The sequence below is a fragment of the Bos javanicus genome, chromosome 16 (genome assembly GCF_032452875.1).
Source record: "Bos javanicus breed banteng chromosome 16, ARS-OSU_banteng_1.0, whole genome shotgun sequence".
NCBI lineage: Eukaryota > Metazoa > Chordata > Mammalia > Artiodactyla > Bovidae > Bos > Bos javanicus.
In genome coordinates this window covers 67,859,200-67,885,550 of record NC_083883.1, presented here as the reverse complement: position 1 = coordinate 67,885,550, position 26,351 = coordinate 67,859,200, and the positions used below count along the sequence as shown (strand labels likewise).

Sequence of the window (26,351 nt, the reverse complement as noted above, 5' to 3'; positions counted from 1 at the left end):
TAAAGTGTCTGCAGTGCAGGAGACCTCCGTTTGATCCCTGGGTTGGGAAGATTCCCCTGGAGAAGGAAATAACCCACTCCAGTATTCTTGCCTGAAGAATTCCATGGACAGAGGAGCCTGGTGGGCTGCCGTGCATGGATTGCAAAGAATTGGACATGACCGACTGAGTGACTACCGCACACATGTACTGCAGCCCGCTAGGCTCCTTTGTCCATGGGGTTTCCCAGACAAGAATACTGGAATGGGTTGCCATTTCCTCCTCCAGGGGATCTTCCCGACCCAGGGACTGAACATGCGACTCCTGTAGCTCCTGCATTAACAGGTGGATTCTTTACCACTGAGCTACCAGGGAAACCCTTCCAAACCTTAGGTTTAGAAAATATGCACATAAAATCTAAGTGGTCATGCTGAATACATGGAGATCAGTTTTAGTTATTATTATTTTGTTTTTAGGTTTTTTCCTATCCCTTTCCCTCATTCCCCTCCCAACCCTAACTGAATTTTTTCCCAAATGCCTAAGCCTAGGAATATTGATATGTTTTTTCTTTTATTTTGGTGCAACAAAAGTCCAAGTAAGGCCATCCATTAGTAACTAACCCAATCAATATCTGTGTAATCACTGAGCTGGGTCTTACCCGAGGACAGAATTCTATAGCCCTCTCCTCTGGGAAGCAATCTTACACCATTCTTCATCCAGTGGATTGAGGGAAACGGAACTCCTGAAGCGGTGCAGGTGATCACTGTGGGGGTGTGTTTGGTTACTAGGAAGTCTGTAGGCTCATCAGCAATGGAAGGTGGAACTAAAAAACAACAACAAAAAGAAAGAAAACTACATGTTTCCAACCCTGACAGATTTCCAAAGCCTACTCACTAATCCTTCTCTTTCTACATTGAAAGTGAATGTTTGGTAAGTGGAAAAGGAAGCCCTTTGTGAAGAAATGATATCATTATAATAACTTTCAGTCCACATACTAAGCCAGTTCTACCTTGGACAGTGAGATCCACAGCTCTCTTGTCCTCTCCGGCATCATTGGTCACCGTGCACTCATAGGTTGCAGTGTCATCCACAGAAGGGGAAATAATTACCAGTGAACCTGAAGAAAGGAGCCTAGAAGAGATTTCAAAGCAATGAGGTGCTATATATCAGTTTTCATAAATGTTTCTAGTTGGTTCAACATGGTACCATGTTGTGAACTGAGGGAAAGAGAACTCTTCCCTCAAATGTTAAAGTGAGCATCATTTTATGTATCAGACTTTAAGTTTATATGGCAGTGGGTTAACAGGGCCTCAACCTCATCATCTGCAGGAAGCAGTGGTGTAGAATGATTGCCTTAAGAGGGAATCCTGCAGTTTCTGAATGCTGATAGCGTGACCAACCATGCTCTCCTAGGTGAAATACAGTGAAATGAGCACACTGATGATAGCCGCTGTTTACTGACCACCAGATACATTCCTGGTGCCATCTCAGATGCTTCACACAGATGATCTCTAAATGTCACAGTAACTTTGCAGCTTGGAATTTGATTATTTCCACTGACCGATAGGTAACCACAAGTCTGTCTTGCAGCTTTCCCTGCTTCACATGTCTCCGTACATGTGGTGGATACCTTGGAGATGCACAGTACATAAATCAGAGTCTAACTTGAAATAAACTCAAAACTAAAGTTATCTGAATCACTTCAAATATACAAAAGGCTGAGTAAACACACATACATTATTTAAAGTAATCTAAATAAGAATATCTATTTTCTTACCTCAAACTGTGCACTGATGAATGGGAATAATTTGATTCAATGGGAACAGATTTGACCTGCTTCTTAATTCAAGGGCATTGGCATTTTCCACATAGAGTATGCTTTCAAGTCATTAAACCCCCAATGCCAAAGGATTAAAAGGATGAGAAAGAGAGAGACGCAACAGATTTTCCAGTGAAACCCTCCTAATTTATATTTTCAGATGTAACAGAATCAATTTTTATCAGGGTAGGTCTATGAAAACTTGTTTTTAGTGATATAGCAAATCTTTTGACAAGATATCTATTAACACAAGAAATGCTCATCTAAGGAATCAGAAATATGTAGTATTTTTAAGGTTAGTCTTTAAAAATATGATATAGTAAGAAGAATGGTAGTAAAGCTGGAAGAGTACAGAAAATTGGTGAAACTGCTATTCTTCCTCCTTACTGCTGCTGCTAAGTAGCTTCAGTTGTGTCCAACTCTGTGCGACCCCATAGACGGCAGCCCACCAGGCTCCCCCGTCCCTGAGATTCTCCAGGCAAGAACACTGGAGTGGGTTGCCATTTCCTTCTCCAATGCATGAAAGTGAAAAGTGAAAGTGAAGTCACTCAGTCGTGTCCGACCCTCAGCGACTCCATGGACTGACTGCAGCCTTGCAGGCTCCTCCATCCATGGGATTTTCCAGGCAAGAGTACTGGAGTAGGGTGCCATTGCCTTCTCCACTTTCTCCTTACACATGCTGCCAAATACCTACACTGTATCTGAAGGTATAAAATTTGATTTTTATTCTGCAACTAAAACTCATATTATTTTTAAAGAGTACTTTTTCTTTTATACTAAATGATGTTTTTATCCTTTGTCATTATAAAATTATGAAAGGTGCTAAAAACAGCAGCAGAATGGAAATTTAATGCTATAGAGCTCACTGACAGTCATCCACAGGGCTTATGGAAAGAGAAGTTGTACCTGTAATTCAGAAAAAATACTTTAGATTGAAAAACTAATTCAATACTAAGAAAAAAATAATATACTCTCTGCATACTAGCTAGTTCTTCGTACTTTATACATTTTCTGTCCCCATTGATAAAGCGAAAATGTTAATTCTTTGAAAAATATGTTTCTAAATAGCTGGTGGAATTTTCCAGGTAAATTGCTCCTTACCTGTATGAATTCTGATTTTGATCCACATTCAGAAGATGCCCGTTTTTCCTCCAGTTGACTGACGGTTTCGGTATGCCAGTAGCCTCACAAGCCAGAGTGGTTTGAACATTTACTGTTACAGATATGTTGGTAGGACCCGGAGCAATGGATGGAGGAACTGAAACAGTCAAAAGTAAGAGAGAAAACACAGTCAGCAACAGTATGCCATTTGAAGTATCTCTGCCAAACTGAAATTAATCACAGATAACTTACTTTACAATTATGAACACAATAAGGTTCTCTGAACTCACATAGTGCTGTGATAATGCTATTCACCATGAGTCTTGATTGTTCATAATAGAGCGCTGGACCCGAAGGTCTTTGTGCTATGACCCCACTGGTTTAGGCAACCAAAGAGCATTTGACTCTGAGACTGGATGTTGTTCCTAAAGGTATATTTACCGTGAACCTGTAAATCGATTCGCCTGCGGTCTGTCCCCGCGGCACTGGTGGCCATACACAAATATCGCCCACCGTCAGTCACTTGTGCCGACTGGATGCGAAGGAATCCATTTTCCAAGACAGAGTATCTAGAAGAAATCACACATGAAGGTCTCTGAATATGAGTCTTTCTGATTATGCACATTTTAACTGAGAGCATTTTAAAAGACTCAGTTATCCATTTTTAGTCCTTTTCCTGCTTCAGAAATTTGTAATACCCTTGGTAGAAAAAAGGGATATTCTGAAAAGGGGTATAGCAGATGGACTTATGATCTTGGATACATTATAATCGTTACATTTTGGTGCAAGCTTTTAGGAATTAGAGTTAGGGTTTTAAAATACTGTAGTCTGATTCTCATATTAAGATGAAGGACTAATTTTAGAATGAAAAGACTCAAATAATGCATTGGATCAAATATTTAAAAACTTACATTTCAGTCCCTACAGTATTTTTCATCCTTTTCTAGAACTGTTACCTTGCATGACTCCCAGATAGAACAGCTCCATCCTTTCTCCATGTTATCCTTGGGGCTGGCACGCCTTCCGCAAAGCATTCCAATAGAGTTGACTTATTTAAGTGAATGACAAGACTCTGGGGGCCACTCTTTATGCTTGGAGGAACTGTAAAAGAGATGCATGTGGAAAATTTCATTTATATCAGTAACACAGCCTGAACTAAGACTCTGACTAGGTAATAATATAAGCTGAGATTTGAGTCTACAGCTAATTCAGGTTAGTATAAATAGAATTGGGGTTGAATTCCTAAAACCTTACTCAAGATTTTATTTAAAAATCTACTCAAAAATGAAGGGGCTTTAAATCCCTGATATGGTGTGTGAAGGGCTTCCCTTGTGTCTCAGCTGGTAAAGAATCCACCTGCAATGTGGGAGACCTGGGTTCGAGCTCTGGATTGGGAAGATCCCCTGGAGAAGGGAAAGGCTACCCACTCCAATATTCTGGCCTGAAAAATTCAACAGGCTGTATAGTCCATGGGGTTGCAAAGAATCGGACATGACTGAGCAACTTTCACTCACTCACTCAATGGTGTGTGAAATCTGTCTTTCTATGGAAGAGGCTTGAAAAGATTAAAAAAAACCCAGCTCTGGTATGATACAAATTAAAGATGATATTTCTTATTTCTCTTTGGCCAAATAATGGTCAGAGAATGTTAACACTGGAACAACTTCACTTTAAATAAAGCTTAGAAAGTGGGCTGTTTAAAAAAACACATCTGTGATTAATCATGCAAGTCTCAGAGCATGTATTTTACTAATCACTGAGTTCACATGGGAATACAAAACTTGAATTTTAATTTTAGTGTTAGCAATATTAACTGCCTGGGTCATCCAACTTGTAAAATTTCATCTATTAAAACATCAGAGGGATGGTTTTTAAAAGTCAGTGTCATATTCCTGAAATTTGGCAAATTTTAGTGTTTAGATTTTATATTTGAGAAAAGTACAGTCCCATGGCAGTCTCTGTCTAGCACATATATAATCAAACCCCAACATCAATAAAAGTGACTAAATAATTGGCTACTTGTCACCCAGAGATTTAGTGTATTAACTTCTCCAGTGGCTCTGATCTGAATGATATAAAATATCAGAATATGCTGATAACAATTGGACATGTATTGTCCTCTAAGAGAAATGTATCTTTAATTATATTTTTGATGTTGAGTTAGTTTGAATATAGATATAGCACAAATGTCACATGTTGTCTATGTCAAAAGAAATAAGATAAGCACAAGAGTTTGTTTAGTATGCTCATAAAAAACAAAAATGTTATCTCTTTGAATGTCCTGTCTAAATTTTTAAATTGTGAAACAGTGGTTAAGCTTTCTTACCATTGACAGTGAGAATAAACTCTCTTGTAGTCTTTCCCGCAATGTTGCTGGCAACACAGGTATAATTGGCTGTATCACCTAGATCTGCATTATTAATTTGTAAATATCTCCCTCCAGATAGGATTCTTATTCGAGGTGTTGCCTGGATTCAACAAGGAAAATTTACCATTAAAATGTCAGGAAAATGAAATAAGAATCATCAAAAGTAACCAAATAGTGAATTGTAGCATACCTGTCTCCCAGTATCTTTGTCTGCTCCCCCTACTACTATCCTGGAATCAGAAACTCTTGGGAGCTATCTCTATGACTGTAGTTAAGGCCAGAGCACAGTCAGTGTCTCTTGTTCTTCACAGTGATCCACTCAAGGATGGAAAAGTGTTTCAAGTTGGGCCCCTGAGTGCTCCTGCAGGACATTTCTGGAAGTGCTGGGATAAGGCATATTTTTACTGGAATCTGATAGTGAGGGTGACACAGGCGGGTGCAGCTGTACCACCATGTGCTGTGAATCTAAGAAATACGCAGGACTGAGATAAAGGAAGGACAGAGACTACATAATTAGAGCCTTTGGATAATGCCTAAAGCTTAACTTCACCAACTATTATTGCTAATAAGTATCTTCCCCCTGCTCCCAATTAAGTTGTTCACAGTTTGAAGCCTGTTACTTAAAGCTGAAAGTTTCCTGATAATAAATTACCTTTGGTTAACTTAAAGGAAACAATTATCCTTCAACATTTTTAAAATAATAAATGATTTTAGTCTACAAATACTTGTTAAGCATTTATTTTGTGTCCAGGCATGGGACCAAAAATTATGAAACTACAGAGATCTATATTGAGATGAAATACTGAAATATAATGATATCTACTCTATTATGTCCAATTGAGGATTGTTCATAAACTTTTAAAAAAATGCCAGGTAGCAACAAAGGCTGATATTTTCCGGTTGTGCCAAAGTGGATCTACTTCAGGAAGAGTCCAAATGAGATTTTTCTACCATATGGGTTTTATCCCAGATAAACATATATTTCTAGTGAAAAAAGTTGCTTACACTAAGATGTACAGTTCAGGTCAATCTATCTTTAAAGTCCACACATTTTCTGTAGGCCTTTAATTCCTACGGGGGCCATTAGTGGTAAATTTTTATTATTTATAATGAGAACAGGTGATTTTTTCAATATACTTGGTAAGTTCTACAAAACATATTTTAATATTTAAGTTCAATATGGGTATAGCAGGACTTTATGCTAATAAAAAGTTCCAAGTTGATTTTCATGTCTTTCTTCCATGAATATCAGTAAGTTCTGCTTATTTACTCAGTCTCACTGCAACTTTCTCTGGTTCTCTTCCCATTTACTGCCAGTGATTCTTCCAAATTTGATTTCTTTCTTTAGAACCTTGGAGAAGGCAATGGCACCCCACTCTAGTGCTCTTGCCTGGAAAATCCAATGGACGGAGGAGCCTGGTAGGCTGCACTCCATGGGGTCGCTAGGAGTCGGACATGACTTAGCAACTTCACTTTCACTTTTCACTTTCATGCATTGGAGAAGGAAATGGCAACCCACTCCAGTGTTCTTGCCTGGAAAGTCCCAGGGACGGGGGGTGCCTGGTGGGCTGCCATCTCTGGGGCCGCACAGAGTCGGATACGACTGAAGCGACTTAGCAGCAGAACCTTATTCTGAGCAGATGACCCTGTTTCCTACTCCACTGAGAAAATCAAAGCCAAGTGCCTGCAATTTATCCCTCTCATCTTGCATATGAATGCAACCTTCCTTCCTACATTTCCATCTCTGTGAAAAAGGTCATCCTTTCAGTCCAAGGCTAATCTCTTCATCTGTCACCAGGGTCCCATCCTTTCCCTACTCAACGCACTTACTTCTCTATCTTCAAATGCTTTTAGTAAATAAGAATATACAAATCTCTTTTGTATTTAAATAATAGTCCACAATCATTTCCACTTCCTCTTCTTTCACTCCCCCAACAACTGTAACTTGTCTTCTACTTTGAACACTTGACTGAAGATCGCTTACATCTTGAATCACATCTGTGTATTACCAAAGCCAATAAATACAATTTACTTTGTATCTTGACATGAACTCTGTTAACTGCTCCCTCTCTATTTCTTGGCTTTCAGTGCACCAATTTCTCCAAGTGCTCCTTCTCAGTCCCACTTTTCTGCTCTTCTTCCTTTGCTCACTTTTTAATTGTCAATGTTGTCTTAGGCGTTATTCTCATTTACAGGTCTTCTCATACCACGTGCTTTCTGGTTGACCTCATACAAACCTATGGCTTCAACAACAGGCTATACTATTGAGGACCACCATATCAAAGATATTTTTGAGTAAATACAGACCTATATTTCTTTGAACTTTGTGGAATTTCCATTTGGATAATATATAGGTAATTCAAACTCAAAATATCTAAAACTGAACTCATCTCTCTTTTTTTTTTTTGCCATTTACTGTTGAATTCAGTCTGTCCCAGTACTGACATCACTTGGTCATATCTGAAATTAGCCTGATTTCTCCATCATTGACATTTACTCAGTCCCTGTCTGAACATCTAGTGGTCTAGAGTGAAATGCACACATAGGAGATAAGACTATGGAGGAACAGTCAGAGCATGAAGGGCTTTGTGAGCAAAGCTGGGCAACTGAACCTGAATCCTGAAATCTATGGAGAATCATCAAAGGATTTTAATCAAGGTCTACTTCAACCATACCAAGCTACCTGCAGTTCCTAAGACAAGAGCATTCCTTTTCCTGTAATGACTTTGTACACACTGTCACCTATATTTGGAGTCCCCTTCTTTCTCACCTAACATTTAAACTGAACTCACCCTTTCCAAGAGGCTCCCCTGGGCTATTCTTTACCCTTCAGTCTGGGTTACTTGCTTCTTCCCACTGTTTCTCCTCTGTATATCCCTCTAAGATAAAATTTATCAGCAGTATCAATTTTCTATATCCTTGATGTACTTCTGTATATTTTCAGATAGTCTATATATTGTCACGCTGCTTATTTAACTTATACGCAGAATATATCATGAGAAACGCTGGGCTGGAAGAAGCACAAGCTGGAATCAGGATTGCCAGGAGAAATATCAATAACCTCAGATAGGCAGATGACACCACCCTTATGGCAGAAAGTGAGTGAAGTGAAAGTGAAATGAAGTCGCTCAGTCGTGTCCGACTCTTTGCAACCCCGTGGACTGAAGCCCACCAGGCTCCTCCATCCATGGGATTCTCCAGGCAAGGATACTGGAGTGGGTTGCCATTTCCTTCTCCAGGGGATCTTCCCAACCCAGGGATCAAACCCAGGTCTCCTGCATTGCAGGCAGACGCTTTAACCTCGGCGCCACCAGGGAAGCCCATGGCAGAAAGTGAAGAGGAACTAAAAAGCCTCTTGATGAAAGTGAAAGAGGAGAGTGAAAAGGTTGGCTTAAAGCTCAACATTCAGAAAACTAAGATCATGGCACCTGGTCCCATCACTTCATGGGAAATAGATAGGGAAACAGTGGAAACAGTGGCAGACTTTATTTTGGGGGCTCCAAAATCACTGCAGATGGTGACTGCAGCCATGAAATTAAAAGACGCTTACTCCTTGGAAAGAAAGTTATGGCCAACCTAGATAGCATATTCAAAAGCAGAGACATTACTTTGCCAACAAAGGTTCGTCTAGTCAAGGCTATGGTTTTTCCAGTGGTCATGTATGGATGCAAGAGTTGGACTGTGAAGAAAGCTGAGCGCTGAAGAATTGATGCTTTTGAACTGTGGTGTTGGAGAAGACTCTTGAGAGTCCCTTGGACTGCAAGGAGATCCAACCAGTCCATTCTGAAGGAGATCAGCCCTGGGATTCTTTGGAAGGAATGATGCTAAAGCTGAAACTCCAGTACTTTGGCCACCTCATGGGAAGAGTTGACTCATTGGAAAAGACTGATGCTGGGAGGGGTTGGGGGCAAGAGGAGAGGGGGACGACAGAGGATGAGATGGCTGGATGGCATCACTGACTCGATGGACATGAGTTTGAGTGAACTCCAGGAGTTGGTGATGGACAGGGAGACCTGGTGTGCTGTGATTCATGGGGTCGCAAAGAGTCGGACATGACTGAGTGACTGAACCGAACTGAACTGAACTGATGAGCTCCTTATGGATCAGGATTATTGTTAGGAGCAATCACAAGGCATAGCATTATTGCAGGCACACAATAAACAGAGAAACTGGGGCATGGGGCTGTTAAGTGATATGCATGATAATTAAACACATTAGTAACTTTCAGAATCAGTCTCTCTGTGGTTAGTGTTTGTGTAATTTGATGATGGCTAAAGTCTCTCTATCTTAGGTATTAGGGACCTAATTTCCTTTTATTTAGACTCAGTGTATCACAACTGGTTATACTAAGAGGATGAGGAAAAAGACAGATAAGTAACTACTAGGATAAGGACAATCTGAACATTCAAAGTCAAGGCTTAGAGCCAATCCTAAAAGGCTACTTAGGATCCTAGGCTGTGATACTCTATGAGAGCAGACAGGTATCACCAGAGCATGGGAGCCTCACAGAGCCAGTAACTGTGTTTCCAAAGATTTCAGTCTAGACTCCTGGTATGGGAAAGATTGAAGGTGGGAGGAAAAGGGGACGACAGAGGATGAGATGGTTGGATGGCATCACTGACTCGATGGACATGAGTTTGAGTAAGCTCCAGGAGTTGGTGATGGACAGGGAGGCCTGTTGTGCTGCAGTCTATGGGGTCACAAAGGGTCGGACATGACTGAGTGACTGAACTGAACTGATTCACAGGTCCTTGGGGTCACTCCTGAGGTCCAAGTTTAGATCAAGGAAATTCAGTAACAGGTTTGCCCAGGGACTTGGCAAGACAAGTCAGTTCTTTTGAGACTTTGCTGGTTTCTTTTCTTTCAAGAAAAGACATGAGTGTTTCAGTCCCAGTTTAATTCACCCGCTCCAGGGGATACATACTTAGGCCAATTTACAAAGTATGTGAATCAAAATACCTGTCTTTTGACTCATAACTAGCTACTACCTACACCAGCAAAGGCTGAGAAAAGAAGGCTGACAAAAGGACTCTGTGCCTAGCCCTGCAATGCTGAATAACTAATAACCTGATGTTGAAGGACTCTATAGCTGATTTTTTTTTTCCTCAGAATGAATCTGTGGAACTTGGCAAGACCTACCTGTAACCGTTCTCCATTTTTAAGCCAAGTGATTACAGGTGGAGGCACTGCATCCGATTTGCATTCCAGTGTCACTTGTCTGTTCCGTAACACAGTGAAATCCTGGGGCTCGCCAGTTCCAGCAATATTAGGGGGTACTGGATGGGAAAACAAATACACAAAAGGCTTTTAACAAATGAGATATAAAATGCTCTGGCTTATCTTAGGTGTTCAACAGTGTTCTTTGTGCTGTATGAAAGAAGCAGCATTAACTTAAAATGCTACTCATTCAATTTATAGTACCCTGGTAACAAATAGTGAACTTTTAAAATCGTACTCAGTACTTAAGTACCTTAAGTAACGAAATTCTTCTAAGAGCCACATGAATGATAGGATAAGTAATATAACCACAGTTTATCACCATTTAATAGGTAAAGAAACTAAGGCCCAAAGAAGGGATTTTTTTTTTTTGTCCAGGTCTACACTTGGTAATAATTTTCTCTGGACATATTTTAAAACTTTTAAATTAGGTTCTGTCCATCATAACAAACAGAAATATATGCAGAAAGGGGGGCAAAAGAGGGGTAAGGAATTAAGAGGTATATACTACTATATATAAAATAAATAAGCTACAAGGATATAAAGTGAAGGAAACAGAGTCAATATTTCATAATAATTTTAAGTGGAGTATAATTTTTAAAAATTTTCAATCACTATGGTGTATACCTGAAACTAATATTGTAAATCAACTATACCACAATTTTAAAAGTGTATATTTTTTATGTGACTGCTGTATACACAATTTACACGTCAGTTGGTCTAATTTGTGTGTGGGGCTGGTGGGGGCAGGAGAACACTCCTACATCACACCAGGCATACAGTTTGGATTGCTTAGTGATTTAGGCTACGAGGAGATAAAGATCTTCTGTTAAGTTCTTTAAATGTTCTGCTCTTTGAACAGTAATTTCCAGCTCTATGTCAAAGTAGGACCAGCCATAGTCTAATTGGCCCAACTTTTCTAGAAGGTAATTTGGTCTTGAATGTGTGTGTGTGTGTGTGTACATGCATATGCATATACTTGCATATCATCAAGAAAGTGGACTTATAGAAATTTATTAAAACAAAATAATTAAAAATAGGCCAACAGACTTATACAAGAATGTCTATAATAGTGCTGCTTATTAAGTTGGTGAAAATATAGAAACAGCCAAAAATAAGGAATGTATTAAGTAAGTAATGGCATGTTCATAAAATTGGAAATCATGCAATCGCTTAAAAGTAATGTTATAAAAATATATATTTTTTTGACATGAAAACATGTTCAACATGCCACTGAGATAAAGAGTTAAATACTATATGCCACATGATCACACTTCTGTGACAATATTTATATGTAAAAAGGTCTTATTCTGTGAGATGAGATTATGAATACTTTTTATTTTCATTTTTACTCCAATTTATATTCTATGATTTAAAATAAATTTATATGAATTACTTGTGCAGGAACAGACATATAACTCAAAAATCCATTAAACTAGTCCCATGAGCACATGATCAGTCAAATATAAAAATCAAATTTGCAAAATACATATTTCCTAATATATAAACATAGTTTTATGATGTGTTGGATAGCTGCCCTATGTTCCATAAATTATGCCTTTTAATTAGGTATAAGTGTATGATGGACTGCAGGACATTTTCCAGCGTTACCATGCACTCTCACTAAATACTCTTTATCATCATCTCCTGCAGGACTGGATGCCAGACATGTGTATCTTCCTGTATCTTCCACCTATAAAATTCAAATAAGTGAATTGCACAAGGTTAAAAGACTGGTTTTGATGATGAGAATAAATATCCTTAGAACAAATGTAAAGGACTCACACAAATCAAGATATCATTAATATAGCATGATAATTAAAATTTAATAACTGTCTTAACATTTGTATTTAGCACTCTGATACTGAGCATGGCTCAGCATCTCTGCTACATGTAAATCTATGTATTTGACATAGATTTTAAGAGGGTTTCAGGGCACCTGTTCCCAATAAAATCTTTTTTTGTTATTAAAAAAAAAAAGAAAGAAAAACAGGGTTTCAGTATTTGATCTCAGAATGTTTGCATGTTATGTATGTTAATGATGTCAGAGAAGGCAGATACAGATAGGACACAGCACCACATATGACACAAATACTACTCAGTATTTTTTGAAGAAGTAAGTATTTATGAATTTAAATTGCAGATTGCAAAATTCTATTGGAGGCTTCCTGAAGCAAGTAAAACACATTAACCAACCAACCAACCAAAGTAGTAAATAAAAATCAGGTTATTTTAATAAAGAATATCAATACCATATTTTTAATATTCCTTGATATCCACAGCAAAACAATATAGCTATGTTATGTAATTTGGCTGTAAATAAGTCAGGCTGACAGAAAAATCTATTTCCTGACTAAAACCAGAAACATTTCTTTAAAAATGCCCATGCAGAGTTTCCACTGAAGTGTTAGACTTTATTCATATTTGACACTGTGTTAACACAGCCCATGCTTAAATAAGTGAAAAGTATACACTGAAAAACAGATGGTCTTCCTACTGTGAAAAATGTATTTTGAAAAAATAGAAAATCCTGTTTTCATTTATTACTTGAATACTCCTAGAATATTGAGAATTTTAAAATTCTTACTTCAAAACTGACTTTATGGGTTATTGAAAAACTGTTTTTTTGGTAGGGTGCGTAGACTCCACTGAAAAAATTTTAGATTAGGATGTTAAGACTAGTATGTCTGGAAAATTACTAAATATAACTTTAGAAGAGTGACAGTCACATCATCCTTCAATGAAGAATTGAAAGGGATGCACTACTGCCTGGAGAATAATTTCAAAGTTGCTCGTCATATCTTGAAAACCTCTCAAAGTCAGCTCTTCTCCACCAATACAGTCTACGCCCCAATTATATTGTCCCCAACACTTGTCCTGACTCAGCCAAACTTGCACCATCATTCATGACTGTTCTTAGATCTTACCTCCTCCAAGAACCATTTCCTGACAACTTACACCCTTCTGAATACTGATAATTACTATCAGTAGCTACATTTTCTAATGTGTGTTCTCTTAATAGGGTATTTGAAAAATTATAATCAACCAGGTGTTTTAGAGAAAGATTTTGCAGTTATAGACATGCATAATGGCTCACAAAGGAGAGAAAGGTACAGTTTTTCCAACCTGTTTTGTCACAGAAGGAGAGTTTGATGGAAAATGTCTTAGCAAACTCATCTTTCACGACACAATTTGGAATTTGCAAAATATCCATTATGTACCAAGCACAATTATGTGCAATAGATACATACACAAAAAGACAAAGTGCAGGTAACTAAGATATAATTTAGTAATAAGGGCTCTGACAGAGATAAAATAAAACACAGAGGAGCAGAGGAACCACGAGCAGTCTTGGGACTTGATCATATTTAATTTTTTAATTCTATAATGTTTTAATGGTTCTCTATTGTTTCTTTCCCTAATTTTATTATGTGTGTACTTTTATTTTTCTTAGACAACTGAAACCTTTTTGAAGGTTAAGAAATGTCTTATGTATTATATTTGTGTTCTTCACAATAGCTGGACTATGTGGGTCACCATTTAACTCTTGATGGAAACTCTGTCTTGTTTTAACGTAACTCTTCATTTTCACATTTAAGACCTAATGCAATGTGGCCTTATTTCCCTTTAGAGCTTTATTTACCATGCTTCCTTTATATTTATGGTTCTGGTGCACACTTCACTGTCTCCATGCTCTTCCTTAAGTTACAAAATTCTTTGGCTTCCCTTTTGGTCAGTTGAAATTACAGCATTCAAGTATTCTGATTCAGCAAGTGGTTTGATAGTGTGACCTGAGTTTTTTCTGGGTTACTAAAATGCTTGATGGAGAGAAGAGGGAAATGCAAAGTACGTTCTCTTTAATGTTAGAAACAAGAAACTGGGCCGACTTCCACCGGCTATGCTGTTGAATCAGACCCAGGATTGAGACCAATTCCATCACTGAGCCACTGATAAGTACTGGATAGGTGAATACTTAATCTTTTTCTGTCTGTTTCTGGATTTGTAGAAAGGGGATGAAGACATTGCCTTACCAAGTTGTCACAGTGGTCATGGGTGTGATAGAGCTCATAGCCCAACAATAAGACTGACGCAATTCATAACCCTCAGCTCTCTTTTCTAGCTCCCTTTCTTTTCCATTTCTTCAGTGAAAATGTACATGAAATATGATTCAGTAATGTGTTATTCTACCTTTAAAGAAATGATGACTATAATAACAATAAAAGCAGCAGTAACAATAATCATTCGAACTCAACGTTAGCATCTCTGCATACCTGTGGCATCAGTCTAAGCACATCACTTTATCTCTAAAGCCTCAAGTACGTAAGTTCAGCATTGTTCCTACTTTGATCCTGAGTTAACAGATGAAGGCATTAGGGACATATGGATATTTGTAACATAAGGTTTGCCTCTGTTTTTAAGAGAGTATATTGTTACAAGACACCCAAGACATACTTTCAAAAGAGTATATTGTTACAAGACACCCGAGACATACTTCTCTTTAATATATTTACATTTCAGATTAATTTCCTTAAACATAAACTAAAAGAACAGTCAATTTTATTGAATTGACCATTTTCGGAAAAATTCCATCTCTTCATATTTTCATGTTTGTGAGTTCATTCTGAAGATCAAAAGTGCCCTTTGAAGCCTCTTATACACATATGTTTGACTGATTTTTGCCATTTCTATAAAGGGCTGCTGCTGCTGCTAAGTCGTTTCAGTCATGTTTGACTCTGTGTGACCCCATGGACGGCAGCCCACCAGGCTCCCCCGTCCCTGGGATTCTCCAGGCAAGAACACTGGAGTGGGTTGCCATTTCCTTCTCCAATGCATGAACGTGAAAAGTCAAAGTGAAGTCGCTCAGTTGTGTCCGACTCTTAGCGACCCCATGGATTGTAGCCCACCAGGCTCCTCCATCCATGGGATTTTCCAGGCAAGAGTACTGGAGTGGGGTGCCATTGCCTAAATACACTATCACTTATGGCATTGTGAAAACTTGAAAAAAAAAAAATATATGAAGGTATCTTGCTTCCTTCTATACTTAATCTGATAATTTCACTTCTTTGTTTTAGTCATGTCACCTTGTAAGTGTCTATTCAATCATGCATGTCATAGAACAAATCTACCCTTGCTAAAGTCACAGAGATCTGTGATATATTCAGACTCCAAGACAATTTCTCCAACACTCCCCAGAGATTAGCAAGTAAGAAGTTTAACCTAGGACAAAATAATCATGTGAACTCTGAACTAACCTGAGTACTAGATATTCGAAGAACCTCTCCTCCTCCAAGAGTCTGCATCTGATCCATCTGTGGAAGGGGTCGACCATCTTTCATCCAGGTAATCTTAGGAGCTGGGATTCCAGAAGCCATGCAGGTAAGTTCAAGAGGATTATTAACAATTACTGACATCTCCATGGGTTCTTCAGATCCATTGATATGAGGTGGTTCTATTTAAAAGGAATTAAAGACAACAAAAAAAATAAACTTGCTGTTTGATAAGATACTGCAGTTTAGAAAAACTTTAAAAATTCAACTCAAATTTATCTTTGTACAATACAAATTGTACAAAGAATTTGGCAGGAATACCAAAATGATAATTCCTTATTATCATTTCAGTATTATTAATGAGATGTTATTTGTCATTGGCACTATTTTATTTTATTGTAGTTTAGTGTTAGTCGCTCGGTCAGGTCCGACTCTTCATGACCCCATGGACTGGAACCCACCAGGCTCCTCTGTCTATGGGATTTTCCAGGCAAGAATACTGGAGTTGGTTGCCATTTCCTTCTCCATTATTGTAGTTTATTGAGGAACAGTTCATTAAGTGTCAGCACTATGTAAAGTCTTTGTGCATTATCTATTCACTGGCACTATTTTTAAAGAGACAGATCATTCTTATAATAGATCATGAAGTAAACGGCAAGCCATCAAAGGTAATTAAAGCTCAGCAACTGAGATTCAGATAATTAGAGCAGTCTTACTTAACTGTGAAGATTTGAAAATGATAAAAACTAAACCCATCTTGTACTATTTTTTAAAGAGTTACTTAAATATAGTAGTGTGTTTTTGCACCTTTAAAGTATCTATTGTTTCTGCAAAAGCAATAAGCAAATGCTATGAAATTCTGCAATTATCTTTTCCATGCAGAACTTTAACAGGAAACAATGACTAAGCAGAAGAAAAACAGTTACATTTGGAGACTATTTTTGCATAAAACACATTTGTTATGTCTGGGCAGAAATAATTTCCTCTTTTGTTATTTATACTTCTCAATTACCTTTCTCAAGAGGATGTTAAAGAATCTAAACACTTGGAGGAAACATTAAAGTTTCTTGGTCCAACTATTCCTAAGTTTAAGAATCACTTTAAAACAGATTTCCCTTACACTAATCATTCAAATTTTCTATGAAACTTTCCAGCTTACTATTTCACAAGGCAGCAAAAATAGCTGTTGGACAGCTCCAAGGATTAGCTGTGTGTGTGTGTGTGTGTGTGTGTGTGTGTGCACATGTGTGTGTGTTTTAAATCAGGCACATAGTTTAGAGCAGAGGTTCACAGTAGGAGACAGAATCTGAAATCAAATAGCCTGATTTTGATTCCTGGCTCCAACAATAATTAGGTTAGTGGATTTGAACAAATCTTTTAAAAAAAAAATCACACATTATTTAACTAAGAGAATTGTGAAGATTCAATGAGATAATCTATGAAGTATATTTCTTTTGTGTTTCTGAATCTGTTTTATAATTAAAGGTTTATTAATATAATTAAAACTTTCTTAAGAAAGTTATAACTGCTACTAACATACTACATCTGTTGGTGTTATTATTAAAAACTGCCTCCTAGATTTCTTAAAAAACTAGGAATAAAACTACCATATGATCCAGCAATCCCACTACTGGGCATATACCCTGAGAAAAATCATAACTGAAAAAGACACATAATTGAAAAAGCAATCCCACTACTGGGCATATACCCTGAGAAAAATCATAACTGAAAAAGACACATAATTGAAAAAGCAATCCCACTACTGGGCATATACAATTGAAAAAGACATGTACCCCAATGTTCACCGCAACACTATTTATAATAGCCAGGACAAGGAAGCAACCTAGACGGCTGTTTACAGATAAATGGATAAAGAAGTTGTGGTATATATGATGGAATTCCATTTGAACTATTTCAAATCCTAAACGATGATGCTGTTAAAGTGCTGCACTCAATATGCCAGCAAATTTGGAAAACTCAGCAGTGGCCACAGGACTGGAAAAGGTCAGCTTTCATTCCAATCCCAAGGAAAGGCAATCCCAAAGACTGCTCAAATTACTGCACAATTGCTCTCATCTCACATGCTAGCAGAGTAATGCTCAAAATTCTCCAAGCCAGGCTTTAACAGTATGTGAACCATGAAATTCCAGATGTTCAAGCTAGATTTAGAAAAGACAGAGGAACCAGAGATCAAATTGCCAACATCTGTTGGATCACCGAAAAAGCAAGAGAGTTTCTAGAAAAACATCTACTTCTGCTTTATTGATTACACCAAAGCCTTTGACTATGTAGATCACAATAAACTGTGGAAAATTCTTCAAGAGATGGGAATAGCAGACCACCTGACCTATCTCCTGAGAAATCTATATGCAGGTCAGGAAGCACCAGTTAGAACCGGACATGGAACAATAGACTGGTTCCAAATCAGAAAAGGAGTATGTCAAGGCTGTATATTGTCACCCTACTTATTTAACTTATATGCAGAGTACATCATGAGAAATGCCAGGCCAGATGAAGCACAAGCTGGAATGAAGATTGCCAGGAGAAACAGTAATAACCTCAGATATGCAGATAACACCACCCTTACGGTAGAAAGTGAAGAGGAACTAAAGAGTCTGTTGATGAAAGTGAAAGAGGAGAGTGAAAAAGCTGGCTTAAAATTCAACATTCAGAAAACTAAGATCATGGCATCTGGTCCCATCACTTCATGGTAAATAGATGGGGAAACAATGGAAACAGTGACAGACTTTCTTTTCTTGGGCTTCAAAATCACTGCAGATAGTAACTGCAGCCATGAAATTAAAAGACGCTTGCTCCCTGGAAGAAAACTGACCAACCTAGACAGCATATTGAAAAGCAGAGACATTTGCTGACAAAGGTCCATCTAGTAAAAGCTATGGTTTTTCCAGCAGTCATGTATGAATGTGAGAGTTGGACTATAAAGAAAGCTGAGTGCTGACAAATTGATGCTTTTGAACTGTGGTGTTGGGAGAAGACTCTTGAGTCTTGACTTGGACCTTGACCAAGTCTTGACTCTTGACCTTGGACTTCAAGGAGATCCAACCAGTCTATCCTAAAGGAAATCAGTCCTGAATATTCATTGGAAGGACTGATGCTGAAGCTGAAACTCCAATACTTTGGCCATCTAATGCAAAGAACTGACTCACTAGAAAAGACTGATGCTGGGAAAGATTGAAGGCAGGAGGAGAAGGGGATGACAGAAGATGGGATGGTTGGATGGCATCACTGACTCTATGGACATGAGTTTGTGCAAGCTCTGGGAGTTGGTGATGGACAGGGAAGCCTGGCATGCTGCAGTCCATGGGGTCGCAAAGAGTTGAATGTGACTGAGCGACTGAACTGAACTGATTTATAGATATAGATGCAAATGTATATACACAGTAGAATGTTACTCAGCAATAAAACGGAATGGATTTGAGTCAGTTCTAGTGAGGTGGATGAACCTAGAGTCTGTTATACAGAGTTAAGTAAACAAGAAAGAGAAAACCAAATATCATATTAACACATATGTATGGAATCTAGAAAAATGGTATTGATGAACCTATCTGAAGGGCAGGAATAGAGATTCAGACATAGAGAACAGACGTATGAACACAGCAGGGGTTGGAGGCTGGGACAGACTGAGAATAGCACTGAAATATATCCATTACCAAATATAAAATAGATAGCTAATGAGAAGCTATTATATAACAGAGGGGGCTCAACCTGGTGGTCTGTGACAACATAGAGGGGTGGGATGGGGTGGGAGGTGGGAAGGACCTTCAAGAGGGAGGGAACATTTGTGTGCTTATGGCTGATTCATGTTGATATATGGCAGAAACCAACACAACATTGTAAAGCAATTATACTCCAATTAAAAATAAACTTAAAGATACTGCCTCCTAAAATTTGTACCTATGGTCCTTGTTTCCTTTCTGGAAAAAAGTAATATAATTAAGAACTCAGAGTTTCTTAACCATTGTCCCATATGACCACTCTTTTTCAGTTTTATCCATCTTATGATATATTGTGGTCAAGATACATTTTAAGTGCATTTTAGATCAATCCAAGATTCCTTGTTTAAAAGATTTTAGTGTCTCCATGTTGCTCACTGAATTAAATAAAAACTCATCATGGTTTCCAAGACTTCTACAATATAGCTTCAATCTCTCCTTATAACATTATTTTTAATACACTTTATGTAACTTAGATTTCAAATTAGACTACTCCTCTCCCTCAGCAAGTTCAGTTGCCTCTTGGTCTACAACAAACTCTACAATTTCTATCCCTTTAATAGCAACCCACTCCAGTATTCTTGCCTGGAGAATCCCATGGACAGAGGAGCCTGGCAGGCTACTGTCCATGGGTTCGCAAGAGACAGACATGACTTAGTGACTAAACCACCACCAGCAATATTCATAGTATGCTATTTGTATCACTCAAAAGCATTGATCAGATTCTCCGTTTGACTATAGGCAATTCTTTATTCCTCTCATTTTTTCATTATTTACTATGGGTAAGTCACTGTGGATACAAAGATTAAGTAAGTATGGCCTTTATCCTCAGAAGATTATAGTACTAGATTTAAAGACTCAGCAATAGCAGCAACAACAGAAACAGCATGTTTCCAACTGTTTCAAACCCCAGCCATCATATCTCACATGTGTTAAGTGATTGCAAACACATTTCACTCTGTATCTTGTGACTAGTGAAAGTTGCTCAGTCCTGTCTGACTTTTTGCAACGCCATGGACTATACAGTCCATGGAAAGCTCCAGGCCAGAATACTGGAGTAGGTAGCCTTTCCTTTCTCCAGGGGATCTTCCCAATCCAGGGATTGAACCCAGGTCTCCCACATTGCAGGCAGATTCATTACCAGCTGAGCTACAAGGGGAGCCAATTTGTCTTACACTTTGGGCAGGACAGGAGTTGTCCATACTCTGATGACTCCAACACTTACATTTCTAGCCTAGATCTCTTTTCTGGGCTCCAGATATACCCAGTTACCAGATAAGAATCTTCAGTGGGTTCTTTGAAAACAGCTTCCAACTCAACATATACTCAGACTGAATCTGTGACCTTATTCCTCAAAACCTGGTCCATTTCCAGCATTCCCTGCATTTATGTGATGAAACTGTCAATTGTTCAGTCACATAAGCCAGGAACTGGGTGTCATCCTTAATACCTTCTTCATCATCATCACTTCCCTACATCCAAATCCATAACCAAGTCTTAATACTTCTACCTGAAGTTATCTTTTGAGTACATCTTTCCTTCTCACCTCCATCATTAATCTGAGTAACAATGCCATTTTATTTGGACTAATATATCTTGGCTATAGGTGCATACCGAGTATCACTTAGCTGTTTCTCTTATGTTAACAGAACTCAATCTTATGAGGGCTGTCATTGTGTTAAAAATTACATTTTCTAGCCTTTTCAGTAGGTAGTAGATGGAGTGGCATGTGAAGAATCTAACCAAGGAGATGTAAGTGGAAGTAGTTTTGTGGGAATTCTAAGAAAATCCTGAAAGGGACAGTTTTTTGCCTTCCCTATTTTTCTTGCTCTACTGGGCTTCCCTGGTGGCTCAGAGGTTACAGCGTCTGCCTGGACTGTGGGAGACCGGGGTTCGATCCCTGGGTTGGGAAGATCCCCTGGAGAAGGAAATGGCACCCCACTCCAGTACTCTTGCCTGGAGAATTCCATGGAGGGAGGAACCTGGTGGGCTACAGTCCACGGGGTCGCAAAGAGTCGGACACGACTGAGCGACTTCACTCGCTCACTTCACACTCGCTGTTGCAACTGGCGACACTGGGGGTGAGCTGATGACCCACGATGACAGAGCATGATGTTGAAGCCAGTGGCCAAGAGAACTGTAAAGACTTGAACTGCTGAACGAATGCAAGTAGTGCCCAGCTCCAGAAATCTCGTTCAGTGAGAAAAACAAAAGTTCTTTCTTTAAGTCAGCATGTTTAGACTCTGTTGCTGCTGCTGCTGCTGCTAAGTAGCTTCAGTCGTGTCCGACTCTGTGCGACCCCAAAGACGACAGCCCATCAGGCTCAACCTTCCCTGGGATTCTCCAGGCAAGAACACTGGAGTGGGTTGCCATTTCCTTCTCCAATGTATGAAAGGGAAAAGGGAAAGTGAAGTCGCTCAGTCTTCGACTTAGCCACCCCATGGACTGCAGCCTATCAGGCTCCTCTGCCCATGGGATTTTCCAGGCAAGAGTCCTGGAGTGGGGTGCCACTGCCTTCTCCATTAGACTCTGTTAATCACAGGTAAACACCATCCCTAATGATACACTCTCAGAGTCCATCTTTGTCCTGCTCCAGCCCACTCTCCACTTTTCAGTCAGTGATATTCTCAAACTGCAACTCTACTCACGGCATTCCCCTTATTAGAACTTTTAAAGATTTCCCGTTGTTCTAGGACAAACCCCCAGATTCTTAATGTGGTCAACAATCCCTTCACGGTCTCAGATCAGATCAGTCGCTCAGTCGTGTCCGACTCTTTGAGACCCCATGAATCGCAGCACACCAGGCCTCCCTGTCCATCACCAACTCCCGGAGTTCACTCAGACTCATGTCCATCGAGTCAGTGATGCCATCCAGCCATCTCATCCTCTGTCATCCCCCTCTCCTCTTGCCCCCGATCCCTCCCAGCATCAGAGTCTTTTCCAATGAGTCAACTCTTTGCATGAGGTGGCCAAAGTACTGGCGTTTCAGCTTTAGCATCAGTCCTTCCAAAGAAATCCCAGGGCTGATCTCCTTCAGAATGGACTGGTTGGATGTCCTTGCAGTCCAAGGGACTCTCAAGAGTCTTCTCCAACACCACAGTTCAAAAGCATCAATTCTTCGGCACTCAGCCTTCTTCACAGTCCAACTCTCACATCCATACATGACCACAGGAAAAACCATAGCCTTGACTAGATGAACCTTTGTTGGCAAAGTAATGTCTCTGCTTTTGAATACGCTATCTAGGTTGGCCATAACTTTCCTTCCAAGGAGTAAGCGCCTTTTAATTTCATGGCTGCAGTCACCATCTGTAGTGATTTTGGAGCCCAGAAAAATAAAATCTGGCACTGTTTCCACTGTTTCCCATCTATTTCCCATGAAGTGGTGGGACCAGATGCCATGATCTTCGTTTTCTGAATGTTGAGCTTTAAGCCAACTTTTTCACTCTCCACTTTCACTTTCATCAAGAGGCTTTTGAGTTCCTCTTCACTTTCTGCCATAAGGGTAGTGTCATCTGCATATCTGAGGTTATTGATATTTCTCCCGGCAGTCTTGATTCCAGCTTGTGTTTCTTCCAGTCCAGCGTTTCTCATGATGTACTCTGCATATAAGTTAAATAAACAGGGTGACAATATACAGCCTTGATGAACTCCTTTTCCTATTTGGAACCAGTCTGTTTTTCCATGTCCAGTTCTAACTGTTGCTTCCTGACCTGCATACAGATTTCTCAAGAGGCAGATCAGGTGGTCTGGTATTCCCATCTCTTTCAGAATTTTCCACAGTTTATTGTGATCCACACAGTCAAAGGCTTTGGCATAGTCAATAAAGCAGAAATAGATGTTTTTCTGGAACTCTTGCTTTTTCCATGATCCAGCGGATGTTGGCAATTTGATCTCTGGTTCCTCTGCCTTTTTTAAAACCAGCTTGAACATCAGGAAGCTCATGGTTCACATATTGCTGAAGCCTGGCTTCACGGTCTGAACCCTGTCAATTCCCTCCACCCCCAACCCCAGCTTTATTCTACATGATCTTCTCCCTTGTTTTTAGTATTTTAGCCACAGCAGACTTTTCAGAACTGCTAACACACTGTGAGATCTCCTACCAGATGGATGGAGTTGAGACTAGCAGTTCCCCAAATTAGGATATTTACATTCACATTCCTAGTAGAGTACAGATTGAAGTTTTGCAGGTTTTAATGGAATTAGCCTTCAACAGATGCTGAAATGCTAAAGCTGCTTATCTTTCTGTTGAGCGGTTTTCAAACCTGTTTTATTTTAATATCCTTATACATCTTGCAGGAGGGCAGGTTGTTCTTTGTATTGATATATGACTCTATCAGCATTATTGTTACTTTCCTTTTTGTTTTCTACATCCATAAAAGCAGCGGGATATGGTTCTGCTTCTGGGTTCTTGAATTCCTGGAGAAGTATTCCTTCTCTCAGTCTCCACTGCCACATGCTGCACCAGGCCCCTGTATTTTTAGGCCTGTATAACAGACGTTTCAAGTCATTCTTCACTATGTCATCAGAGGGATTTTTTTGGAAGTGAAATCTGATTGTAACATATTCCTGCTTCTGCCTTCCTAATGAAGTCCAGATTTTCAGAGTCTTTTCACAGTATGGCTTCTGTCCAGGTATATTTCCTGTCGCGCTCAACTTCAGTGAGCACAAACAGAAAACTCAAACTTTATCACTCCTAGGTGAAAAATGGATGCCTCTCCTCACTCTTCAGGACAGTTTGACTTTTTAAGGCTTAGATGTCTCCTTGAGGGGATCTTCTCTGAACCTTCCCATCCCACAGAATTTTCACCATATCATTCCTATCACACTCAAAAGTCATCACTTGTTCTATATCTGTGTTCTCCGCTGATGCCGGAAGTTGAGGGCTGAGACCACATCCTGTTTATTCAGTGATGCATTCAAGTACATTTCATACCATATGGCACATAGTAGGTGTTCAATGATAATGTGCTACATGATACTAGAAACATGCTGGGCACATAATAAATAGTCAGTAATTAATATGTGAATAATTAACGTACAAGATCATATTTATGTCATCTCCTGGTATTCTTCATAGTCTGTGAATTGCTATATAGGAATGTGTTATTCCACCCTTCTTCACTAACACACACTTTCTCCTGCCTACTGTCTCTAAATATTCTGGAGCACTGCCTCCGTTATCACCTTTCATTCTGTGGAACACTCATCTACACCACTGTATTTCTGTTTGTTTATTTGATATTGTTCTGTTTCCTGCTACAGTTAAAACTCAATTTAGTCCAGCTGATAAGTACCTAAATCTATTCAGTTCAAGCTAACAGATAAATATTATGTGTCAAATGCCATGCTCAAGCCCAGGGAATATAGCAGTATGTAAAAAGGGTACCGCTCATCATGGAGTTTAACTAAGGATGAGATGGACTTTTAAGGTTATATAAATAATAATAGGTACTATGAGAAAGTTTATAGCACATCCTAGAAACATTTGGCCACCAAAATTCTTCATTTTTCCTTGTGGGACACATTTTGTTGAAAAAAAAATTAATGAGCCAGAGATTTTATTTTAAACATTATGAAAAAACAAAATTCCAAAAAATTATTGATTGTTGAAATAGCTCACTTCTTTCATGTTCATTTCTTCTCCCAATAAAAATGTTTTACTTCTCGGAAAACATATGGTTTCTCTCTATACTATTTGCTTGCATGTAGAACACTGGAATACACATTTAAAATATTTTTTGTGTGTGAAATAATGCCATCTGCAGCCACATGGGTGAACCTAGATATTATCACACTAAGTGAAGTAACTCAGACAGAAAAAGACAAATAGCATATATAACTTACATATGAAATGCAAAAGAGTGGTGCAAATAAACTTATTTACAAAACAGAAATAGAGTCACATATGCAGAAAATAAACTTGTGGTTACCAGGGAGGAAAGGTGGAGGAGAGATAAATTGGGAGATTGGAATTGACATATACACACTACTACATATAAATAGGTAACAAGGAGCTACTGTGCAGCACAGGGAACTCTACTTAATACTCTGTAATGACTTACATGGAAAAAGATCCCAAAAAAAGAGTGGATACATGTATAACTGATTCACTTTGCTACAGAGCAAAAGCTAACACAACATTGTTAATCAACTATACTTCCATTAAAAAAAATTTTTTTAAGTAAAAAAAAAAAAAATCCCTAATCAAATCTAGGCAAGAATTATTCAACTTGCCAGGTGGGCTTTTTGAAACCATATACAAGTGTATATATCTCTACAGTAAAATTTTTCTTCCATATATATATAAATGTACAAAAGAAGAAACAGAGCTAGATCATTAGAAATGACCATTAAACTATAATCTACGGACTGGATCATTTAAAGACTGTGGAATAACACAACAGCATAAGCATTACGCTTTTCCATTAAATTACTATCATCAGAAGAGATTTCAGTTCTGTTGTTGTTTAGTCACTAAGTAGTGTCCAACTATCTTCACGACCAAGATAACCATGAAGGTGTGATCACTCACCTAGAGCCAGACATCCTGGAACGTGAAGTCAAGTGGGCCTTAGAAAGCATCACTATGAACAAAGCTAGTAGAGGTGATGGAATTCCAGTTGAGCTACTTATTTCAAATCCTAAAAGATGGTGCGGTGAAAGTGCTGCACTCAATATGCCAGCAAATTTGGAAAACTCAGCAGTGGCCACAGGACTGGAAAAGGTCAGTTTTTCATTCTAATCCCAAAGAAAGGCAATGCCAAAGAATGCTCAAATAACTGCACAATTGCACTCATCTCACACTTGAGCTAGTAAAGTCATGCTCAAAATTCTCCAAGCCAGGCTTCAGCAATACGTGAACCGTGAA

At 38.8% G+C, this 26,351-nt stretch overlaps 1 protein-coding gene across 3 annotated transcripts in view; it reads right to left on the bottom strand.

The window, feature by feature from the left end:
- Positions 1–26,351, bottom strand: part of HMCN1 (hemicentin 1) — a 539,309-nt gene that overhangs the window by 84,586 nt on the left and 428,372 nt on the right. For all 3 annotated transcript variants that reach the window (XM_061383493.1, XM_061383492.1, XM_061383494.1), the window contains exons 69-77: positions 15,735–15,931; positions 12,094–12,175; positions 10,405–10,541; positions 5,224–5,365; positions 3,854–3,998; positions 3,339–3,466; positions 2,898–3,054; positions 987–1,108; positions 636–800 (exon numbers count right to left, since the gene is read on the bottom strand). In XM_061383493.1, coding sequence (XP_061239477.1) covers positions 636–800; positions 987–1,108; positions 2,898–3,054; positions 3,339–3,466; positions 3,854–3,998; positions 5,224–5,365; positions 10,405–10,541; positions 12,094–12,175; positions 15,735–15,931 — 1,275 coding nt within the window. The remainder of the gene's footprint in view (positions 1–635; positions 801–986; positions 1,109–2,897; positions 3,055–3,338; positions 3,467–3,853; positions 3,999–5,223; positions 5,366–10,404; positions 10,542–12,093; positions 12,176–15,734; positions 15,932–26,351) is intronic.